At 46.6% G+C, this 9,887-nt stretch overlaps 1 protein-coding gene across 1 annotated transcript; it reads left to right on the plus strand.

Moving 5' to 3' along the window:
• Nucleotides 1-1,740: 1,740 nt before the first annotated feature.
• Nucleotides 1,741-6,158, plus strand: KRT13 (keratin 13). Its single transcript, XM_044002895.1, has 8 exons — nucleotides 1,741-2,232; nucleotides 3,699-3,781; nucleotides 4,189-4,345; nucleotides 4,480-4,641; nucleotides 4,767-4,892; nucleotides 4,991-5,211; nucleotides 5,435-5,463; nucleotides 5,813-6,158. The coding sequence occupies exons 1-8, from the start codon at nucleotides 1,741-1,743 to the stop codon at nucleotides 5,884-5,886; spliced, it is 1,344 nt and encodes a 447-aa protein (XP_043858830.1). The 3' UTR covers nucleotides 5,887-6,158.
• The last annotated feature ends 3,729 nt before the right edge of the window (nucleotides 6,159-9,887 follow it).

Below are 9,887 nucleotides of genomic sequence, written 5' to 3' on the forward strand. Positions count from 1 at the left end.
AAATTAAAATCCTGGCTCTTCAACTTACTAACTGTGCGTGTGACCTTGGGTAAGTCACTTAACTCCTCTTTGTCCTTGTTTCCTAATCTGTAAAATGAGACCTCTAAAATCTCTCCTAGATCTAAATCTCTGATCCAAAGATCCTTGAGAAAGCAACCTTGATTGGTGGAGTCAAGAAGTAGGATTGGAATCAGGAAAACCTGCGTTTTAATCCTTCTTCAGGCACTTACTATAATAACTAACATTTATATAGCATTTACTATGTTCCAGGAACTGTGCTAAACGCTTTATGATTATTATGTCATGTGACCCTTACAACAATCTTGGGAGGTAGGGGCTACTATTATCCCCATTTTAGGATAGGGAAATGGAGACAAACAGAGTTAAGTGACTTGTCACATAGCTAGTGTCTGATGCTAGATTTGAACTCGGGTCTTCTTGACTTATAGGTCCAGCACTCCATCCACTGAGGCACCTAGATGCCTTACTAGTTGTATGACCTTGAGCAAGTCAATTAACCTTTTCCAGACTCAGTTTCCTCATCTATAATATATGGATAGTAGTTATACTTACCTCACAGTGCTGTTTTGGAATGAAATGAGATGATATTTAAAGTGATATGTAAATTGAGCTATTTTTAAGGTTTAAGATTTACAAGCTTTTTATATACATTTAAAATTTTTTAATTACCATGAAGTAGATACTACAAGAATCCCTCTCTTAGCCTTAACTTCCTCACCTGCAAAATAGGTTAAATATTAACACTCCTCCCTTGCCTCTACTCCAGGTTGTTCTGAGGGTCAAATACTGCAAACCTAAAGCCCTAGAAAAATGTCAGCTATTATTATCATTGCTACTTCCTAGTTCAAGTATGACCTAGAACATGTTACTTAATCTCTCTCTGTTGTCGGGACCAATGGTTCTCCAACCAGAAAATAAGGGGGATGACTTTTAGGGTCCCTTCCTACTCTAACAATCCCATGATCCATTTCCCTGAAGAAACAGAGGCTCACAGAACTCATGATTTGTCCTGGGTCACAAAGTTATTATCAGAGGTAGGATTATGTGATGGACTTAGAGACATGAGAATCAGCTGTATCTTACTGCATTGTCTGTCTGTCTGTGTACCTGCAAATATGTATTCACCTGATTCTGTGGCACTGAGGAGGGAATGAGTCCATATGGGACATCCTGGGGCCTAGGATGGAAGAAACAAGGAAAAAAGATTGTGGCTAATGAGGTTTGGGTCCCAGAAATCATAGTTATGCTTGCAGGGAGAGCCAGGGAAGGTTGAGGTCCTACTGAAAAGCTGTACGATGCAAAGGGCTGTTTACATCAACAAGGCATCTCTGTAGGCATATTTCCATGGTGTCCTTCTAATATTGGGTGGGGCTGGAAGACCTGCAGAAGTTGGCCTCCCAAGTGCAGAGGTGAAATGAATTCAATTGTCAAAAAGGTAGGCTCGAGCAAAACATCATTCACTCTGAATCATCCCCTTTGTTACAGGATTAAAAAAAAACACCCCAAAAAGCCACTACCCACCTTGAAACACAGAAAGGTAACTGGGCTTTAGGGAAACAGGAGTGTCATTGGCATGGACCTCGAGGGTGGGGAAGGGAGGAGGGGCCACCTCCATGGAAGGTGTATAAAAGAGGGCCTGTTTCAGGGAAGAGTCACATACCCTTGGGTCTAGCTCAATCTAAACAAAAGCCTAACCCAGGATCTCTAGCTGCTATAGCCATGAGTTGCCGTCTTCAGACCTCTTCTTCCACTTATGGAAGTGGTTTTGGTGGTGGCTCTTGCCAGCTGGGAGGAGGTCGGGGTATATCTAGCTCCTCATCTAGGTTTGTGTCCTCTGGGTCACTGGGGGGCTATGGTGGTGGAATGAGCTGTGGCTTTGGTGGAGGAGCTGGTAGTGGTTTTGGTGGCGGCTTCGGTGGTGGTGCTGGAGGTGGATATGGAGGTGGATATGGAGGTGGATATGGAGGAGGCTTTGGTGGTGGCTTTGACTTGGGTGGTGGAGAGGGTGGCCTCTTGACCGGCAATGAGAAGATCACCATGCAGAACCTCAATGACCGCCTGGCCTCCTACCTGGACAAAGTGCGGGCTCTGGAGGAGGCCAATGCTGACCTGGAGGTCAAGATCAGGGACTGGCATCTGAAGCAAAGTCCCTCAAGCCCCGAGCGGGATTACAGCCCCTATTACAAGACCATTGAGGAGCTCCGGGAAAAGGTAAGACTTTGGCATATAGTGGAGACAGAGAAGGCTATTCTCTCCATGGCAAAATCTTCGAGGTCAAAGGTCAAAGAATCTCTGAGCAAAAAGACAGCTACTCACCCTCCCTTCAGGGGATGTTCCAATGATTTGCTATGCGGTCTCTGCTCCTAATGGGGCTATTTATGCCGTGCATTCTATCCCACAGTTCATTTTTACCACAGCTATTACTCAAGTGGAACGCTTTATTGCTTCATAAACATTCAGTTTCTAAGGAACGGTATCCCTTATCCCTCTGTCATCCTGGCTTCTTTAGAAACTGATAACAGTTTTGGGAGTTCAGAGGGATGTATGAGAGGACATTGGTCAAGGAAGAACTAGATAGTATCTTGCTGTCCTGCTTACTTTTTCATGATCAATTGTGACCAAAAGAAAGGAGAAGTACTGACAGAGAGAAGCAGACCTGTTTGGAATCCCTGATCCCCCTCTTGTGACCTGCTCATCACATTCATGGCAGCGTGCTGAGACAAGAGCAGAGCCTTAGCTTAGGGCGGGGTAGGGTTAAGTCCTCAGCACTTCTGGAATCTGGATGAGAAGACAGGAATCCTAAACAGGGGCTGTTGTTATAGATCTCTCCGACACCAACTTAACCTCACTGGGCCTCAGTTTCTTTCTCTGTCAAACGATCGGGTTGGACTAGGTAAAAAATAGCCACTTATTTGGTATCTTGAAGCTTGCAAAGTGCTTTACATGCATTACTTTTTTTAAATTCTTGGAACAGCTCTGTGAAGAAGCTGCTATTAATTTCACCCCCATTCTACAGAGGAAGAAACAGAGAGAGGTTTAAGTGATTTGTCCATGGTCACACAGCTAGTAAATGTTTGAGGTAGGATTTGAACCCAGGTTTCTCTGATTCCAGTTAGAGTTTTCTTTCCACTGCACTGTTCTGCCTCTCCTTAGGTGACTTCTAAGGTCCCTTTCAGCTCTAAACCCAATATTCCTGGGAACCTCTGGGGTCTGGCTCTACTTGAGATATTTTTAAAGATTCAGGGGTAGGCTGAGCTGCTTTTCAGCATTCCAGAGAGTAGGACCACAGACCATCAGAGAGAGCAATCCTCCACCCTGAGGAATGTTACATGACTGATGACAAGAGGGAATGTTTGTTTGGAGAAAAGGAGATAGCATCTAGGTGCTGTTCCCTGCCCTCCTGTCCTTATAGCCAAGATAGGAATCTCTTCCTTAAATACTTGTGAAGAGTCCTCTTTTTTCCATCCTCCACTGACACCTAGAATTATAGAGCCATGGAATGCCAGATACTGAAGAGACCTTTGAGATCAAAGAGTTCATCCCCACTCATTTTATAAAGGAGGAAACTGAGGCCCAGGGCAGGAAAATGACTAGCTTAAGGTCATATGACTAGGTAGTGTTCAAGTTCTTGTATAAAGCTAGAAAGACTGGACATTACTGTCTTTCAACTCCCACAGATCCTGGCAGCCACTATTGACAACTCTCGGGTCATTCTGGAAATTGATAATGCCAGGTTGGCTGCTGATGACTTCAGGCTCAAGTAAGTCTCTCTCTCTCTCTCTCTCTCTCTTCGTTCCTCTCTCTCACTTTCTTCTCTCTGCTCTTTCTTCTCTCTCTCCTTCCCTCCTTTCTATCTCTGTCTCCCTCTCTCTCTGTCTCTGTCCATCTGTCTGTCTCTTTCTCTCTCTCTCCCCCCCCTTCTTCTCTCTCTCTTCTCTCTCTCCTTCCGTCCTCTATATCTCTCTCTGCCCCCCCCCCCCCCCGCCCTGTCTCTCTCTCCTACCTTTTTAACTGCCTCTTATTTCAGGCAGATTCCCATCTATCAAACTGGAAGGGTGGGGTGTTGAGGAATATGGAATAAAAAGCTCCTGAAGAAATAGCTGAGTTCAGGGAGGGTGTTATTTCATTCACAGGGTTATTTAAATTTTGGGTTTTCTCACCCTCCAGGTATGAGAATGAACTGGGCCTGCGCCAGAGTGTGGAGGCTGACATCAATGGCCTGCGCAGGGTGCTGGATGAGCTGACCCTCTCCAAGACAGACCTGGAGATGAATATTGAGAGCTTGACTGAGGAGTTGGCCTTCCTCAAGAAGAACCATGAAGAGGTGAGGGAGTGGGTGGGAGGCAATAGCTGAGTGGCCTACACCAGAGCTTGGCATCCACCTGGGGCTTGGGCACCCCTGCTGAGACTTGGCTACAACAGAGGAAGCATAACCTCTGGTTTTTCTCATCTCTACAGGAAATGAAGGAATACAGCAACCAGGTGGTTGGCCAGGTCAATGTGGAGATGGATGCTACTCCTGGCATTGACCTGACCCGTACGCTGGCTGAAATGAGAGAGCAGTATGAAGCCTTGGCAGAGAAGAACCGCCGAGATGCCGAGGCCTGGTTCCAACAGAAGGTATCCTCTTCCCTTCACCCTCCAGGCTCTGGCTCTTCCCAGATCGGAGATTGGGGCATCTTGCTCTGCTCTCACAGGCTCTTCATTCATATACTTCATCTTTGATTTATCCCCCCCCCCCCCAGAGTGAAGAGCTGAACAGGGAGGTCACTTCTAACACCGAAATGATCCAGACCAGCAAGACCGAGATCACAGAACTGAGACGTACACTCCAGGGGCTGGAGATTGAGCTGCAGTCCCAGCTCAGCATGGTATGTGGCCATTCCTCTCCTGGGTGAGTCCTGGCCTCCTGGTCTCTGCCACCGGCGGCCACCCAACCTCCTGAACCTTTTCTCTGTTTCTTCAACAGAAAGCTGGGTTGGAGGGTACTGTGGCAGAGACGGAGTGTCGCTACGCCATGCAGTTGCAACAGATCCAGGGGCTCATCAGCAGCATCGAGGCCCAGCTGGGTGATCTCCGGAGTGAGATGGAGTGTCAGAACCAGGAATATAAGATGCTGCTCGACATCAAGACCCGGCTAGAGCAGGAGATCGCTACCTACCGCAGTCTGCTGGAGGGCCAGGACTCCAAGTAAGTACAGGGTCCCCTACCCCCACTCTGGACTGCTTTCATAGACATCTCCTTACAAGTCTAGGGGCAGCTGAGCTAATGAGCAAAGTCTAGGGGTTTTCAGACCAGACGGATTTAGTTTCTTGGGCAACTGGGAAAGGAAGATGCATCTTGTTTTCTGCCCTGTTTTCTGAGTTGTTGTTCATTTCTATTTTTCTCCTCTTTTTTTTTTTTTTAAAAATAGGATGACAGGCTTCCCCATCTCTGGAACAGGTAAGAGAATCCAGCCCTCTGGCCTGGGTGTGGTTAGGTGGGGTGGAGTTGGGTCAGGAGAGTAGATTCCCTTTCCTTAAGGGCATAGCCATAGCTCTGACTTCCCAAGCACTCCAGCAGCTGGGATACCTGGGTATGAAGGCTGTCATATTCATGGTCAAACAGCAGTCTCCCTGGGAGACAGCCTGGGATATTCCCCTTTTGGAGTAGAAATTCTGTCTGCTGTATCATCCAGCTAGCTAAGGTGGCCCTGCGGGCTCTCCTCGGAGAACCATGAACTGGGGTAGGTGTCTCTTCTGGGTGGGAAAAGATGACTTTCTTGAACAAGACCATCTCCTTTCTTTCCCAGTCTCTGGTACCAGCAGTGGTTCTGCAGGTGTTTCCGTCAGCACCCGCCGGACTTCAGAGACCCGGAAGCCATAAATCTGCCCAGTCTTTGGCCCCCTCCTCTCTCTACCAGTCACAACACGTGAGAAGTCAAGAGGAAATGAAAGATCCTAAGCTTCAGTCGAGTGGGCACCTGCTCAGCCCACCCAACTTCCTCTACTCACTGTCCCTGGTCACTCACCAGAGGAAGGCTAAAGATGAGGGTTCCTCTCTTGGTCAGCGGCTTCTCCAGTCTCATTGTGATGTTCCCTTTCAGGAAAGGGGAGGGAATTCTTCCACCTCTCTCTCTCTCTCTCTCTCTCTCTCTCTCTCTCCCTCATCTCATGCTCTTATGAAATGAAAACAATTCAATAAAGGTTTCCTGCTGTTTCTGCAAACGTATTTTGGATATCAATTTGTTTTTTTGGAGACGGAATTGCCCAAAGCGTTCATTAGATGCTCGTTCTTCCTGGCATGGCACTGGAACATGGCATTGCCTGTTCAAGCAGATCCCAGGGAATGTGATTCCACCTTCTTTCCTTCCTTTCATTGCACTTAGGCAAATGATTTCCCTGCTTTGGGCCTTAGTTTCTTCCCCTGTAAGATGACGGGGTCAGATGAAATGACCTCTGAGGTCCTTGCCAGCACTAAATCCTCTGATCCCATGGAACGGGTTCTTATTCTTGAATCCAGGACAAACAAAGTCAATCTCAACTTAGTCCCACCTGTGGCCTTAATGGGTTTTTATTGCTTGACAATTGGCACTCATAGTTTAGAGCAGTTTCTGGTCCTTGTTCCTGTGGCAGTGGTAAGGAATCTGTCTATAAAACAACATGAGCATGATGTTTTGGTGGCTGCCACCACAGCAGAGCATGCCGGTATTAGTCAGTGAGGAAAGACCCTTCCCCTTGTCCCCCAACCTATACTGTTCCTAGAGTGTCTGAGCCACCATCAAGGGACAGGCCTGAGGCACACCTCCTCAACACCAGGGCAAGGCAGCAGTACCCTACTTTCCATGAGCTACTTTGCAATAAGCAGGGTGTGGTGAGGAATCTCATGTGAGCTGGCTATGAATTGAAATTCCACCTAAGAGCCAAGGGACATGGGCCCAAAGGAGACTTCCAAGAGAACAAGAGAGGGAGAAGGAAATACTTGGAAGTAGCCAAGGCTTCACTCCATCAACAGGGAGCCCTTAGGAAAGGGGGGGGGGGCGGGCTCTCTGGAGATGTCTCTGTCAATAAGCAGCCTCTCCTTGCCAGGATCACTCACCAGGTTTGCTATAAATAATCAGGTTCCTTTCTGGCTAGGTGCTCATTCAGCTAGATCGAATGGATTGAATTTCAGGCCACTTTGGCTTTGGAGGTTTTTCTCTTCATCAGCTTTCCTTGTAGTTTCTTGGGGATAGGGTTGATGGGTCCCTTAGTTGGATTCTTGGTAGAGAGGACCAACTGTGTAGACACCATCATTTCCAAAAATCCCCTCTCCCCTCCTTCCTCATTTCCTTCCTTTGCCAGTGTAGACACATAAACAGGCAGTTCATTTCTCAGCAGTGCTGCCCATTGGTATTAGGAAACTAACATGGTCCCTGAGAGTTAATAGGAGAGACCCCCTAAAGGAAGTACCAAGGAGGAAGAAGAGAGGAAGGACTGGGATTCTCAGATAAGACCAGGAAAGAAACATATTACACTGTTAGCTCCTTCAGAGCAGGGACTGTGCTTGCCTATCTTTGTCTTCCCAGCATTTAGCATGCAGTAGGTGCTTAAGAAAGCCTTCTTGGAGGGCAGTTAGGTGGCACAGTGAATAAACCACCTGCCCTGGATTCAGGAGGACCTGAGTTCAAATCCAACCTCAGACACTTGACACTTACTAGCTGTGTGATCTTGGGAAAGTCACTTAGCTCTCATTGCCCCACAAAACAAACAAACAAACAAAAACAAAAATGAAAGCCTTGTTGTTTTGAGTTACTCTGACAGGTACCTACAGGAACATAGAGTTGAAAGGGACCTTAGCCATCCCTCATTTTAAGGAGCATCATGTCCTTGATCCCAAAGAAGTAAAAGGACTTTCCCAAGGTCACATAGCTAGGAAGCAACAGAAATGGGATTATATCACGGCTCCTTCCACACCCAGTTTTAGGGTTCTTTCCATTATATCTACACTGCATCTTTCAATCCTAGATTCCTTTGAGCACCCCAAGAACTATAGCTTAGGGGCTGAAGCAACGACAGACCTGAGTGTTTGGCTTGTCTGATGGCACTGGTCAAATGTTTGAGGTTCTTTATAGGGTAAGAGTAAGATGGAAGAGTTAGAAGATTCTGTCCTAGGGAAAGGTGGGCTATGAGCCACAAGGGAGCAGAAATTTATTTGAAGTAGAGTCAAGGTGTCCTAATGCTTATGAGGCTGCTAGTGGTGTTATAGTGCACTGAGTGTCCGACTTGGCATCACAAAGAGTCATCTCCCTAGAGTTCAAATCTGGCCTCAGACACTCACTAGCTGTGTGGCCCTGGGCAGGTCACTTACCCCTGTGGGCCTCAGTTTCCTCATCTGTAAAATGAGCTGGAGAAGAAAATGGTAAATCACTCCTGTATCTCTGCCAAGAAAACCCCAAATGGGGTCATGAAGAGTTAGACACAATTAAACAACAACAAGGTGTCCTGGAGGCTGGAAAAGGAATGGGGCTACTTGACTCCTGCTTTATTCCTGTCTTCTGTACTCCAATTTGCCAATGGACCTGTGATCTCATTCTTGTGGACACTCCCTCCAAGAGACAGATTCCACCCCACCCATGCACAGCCATCTTGTGTGACTCTTCTACATGGCCTCCCTTAAATTCTCCATAAATTTGCTCTGAGTAAAGTACAGCTTCCTCCTTAGGGCCCCACCTCAGGCCAGAGACTACACCCCTTCCTTGGCCTTCCTTCCATATCTCATCGTCCTGCAGGGGGCAGCTGAAAAACAAATCTTCAGCTGCAGGACATGCTGAGGGTGAGGAGGGAAGGACTGGACTCCCCAGTCCTGATTTCTTCAAGACCCATTCCTACCTACTTGTCTTTTTTTAGATGAATTAGGACTGGAGAGTAACAGCTGAATGGGATTCCTTCCTTCTCTCTGGAATTCTCTGGGACCAATGGTCCAACCATCTAAGAAATCCCTGCAATGCTTGGGGGAATCAAGGAAAAAGGTGCTCTCCTAGGGCACACAGTGAGGGTGCCAGGGCTCCCCTTTTCCACTGATATATTTCTATCCGGGTGAAATCTGGTAATAACCCACACCATGATGCAGAGTTATATTCATTTTCATTGCTATCATTATGGTGAATATTATCTTCCTGGCTCTGCATCGGTTCATATAAGTTTTCCCATGCTTCTTCACATTTCTCATGGTTCATGCAGTAATTCCATTATATGAACACACCACAATTTGAGTTCAGATCTGGCCTCAAACACTTATTAGCTGTGTGAACCCTGGGCAAGTCACATGATTTCTGCCTGTCTCAATTTCCTCAACTATAAAATGGGAATCATAATAGAATTTACCTCCCAGGGCTGTCGTGAAGATAACATTAGATAACATTTATGAAATGCTTAGCATAGTACCTGGCACAGAGTAGGCATTTGATAAATGCTTGTTCCCTTCCCCTCCTGGTCTACCCACATTTTTGCTGTTGATCAGTCATTTCAGTTGTGTCTGACTCTGTGACCTCACTGGGAATTTTCTTGGCAAAGATACTAGAGTGATTTGCCATTTCCTGCTCCAGTCTATTTTATACATGAGGAAACTGAGGCAAACAAGGTCAAGTGACTTGCCCAGGGTCATGCAGCTAGTAAGTGTCTGAGGCTGGATTTGAACTCAGAAAGAGGAGTCTTCTTGACTCTGGGTCTAGCACTATCCATTGTACCACCAAGCTGCCTCTATTTCCCCTCTTGGTGGGTATCTATATTTTGCTTCCAGTTCTTTGTTACCACAAACATGAACAATCCTGCTGGAAAGGTTCTGGTGCAAATGAGACCTTTCTCCCTGTTTTTAGACATCTTTGGCTTTGCATGATTACTTTAAAA

Source organism: Dromiciops gliroides, chromosome 4 (assembly GCF_019393635.1).
Source record: "Dromiciops gliroides isolate mDroGli1 chromosome 4, mDroGli1.pri, whole genome shotgun sequence".
Classification (NCBI taxonomy): Eukaryota; Metazoa; Chordata; class Mammalia; order Microbiotheria; family Microbiotheriidae; genus Dromiciops; species Dromiciops gliroides.

Bases quoted from the DNA above. Each gene is read 5' to 3' on its own strand.
- KRT13 (XM_044002895.1), top strand. From the start codon at position 1,741: ATGAGTTGCCGTCTTCAGACCTCTTCTTCCACTTATGGAAGTGGTTTT. The intron at 2,233-3,698 runs GTAAGACTTTGG...CAACTCCCACAG, and splicing joins TTGAGGAGCTCCGGGAAAAG to ATCCTGGCAGCCACTATTGA. The intron at 5,464-5,812 runs GTAAGAGAATCC...TTTCTTTCCCAG, and splicing joins CTTCCCCATCTCTGGAACAG to TCTCTGGTACCAGCAGTGGT.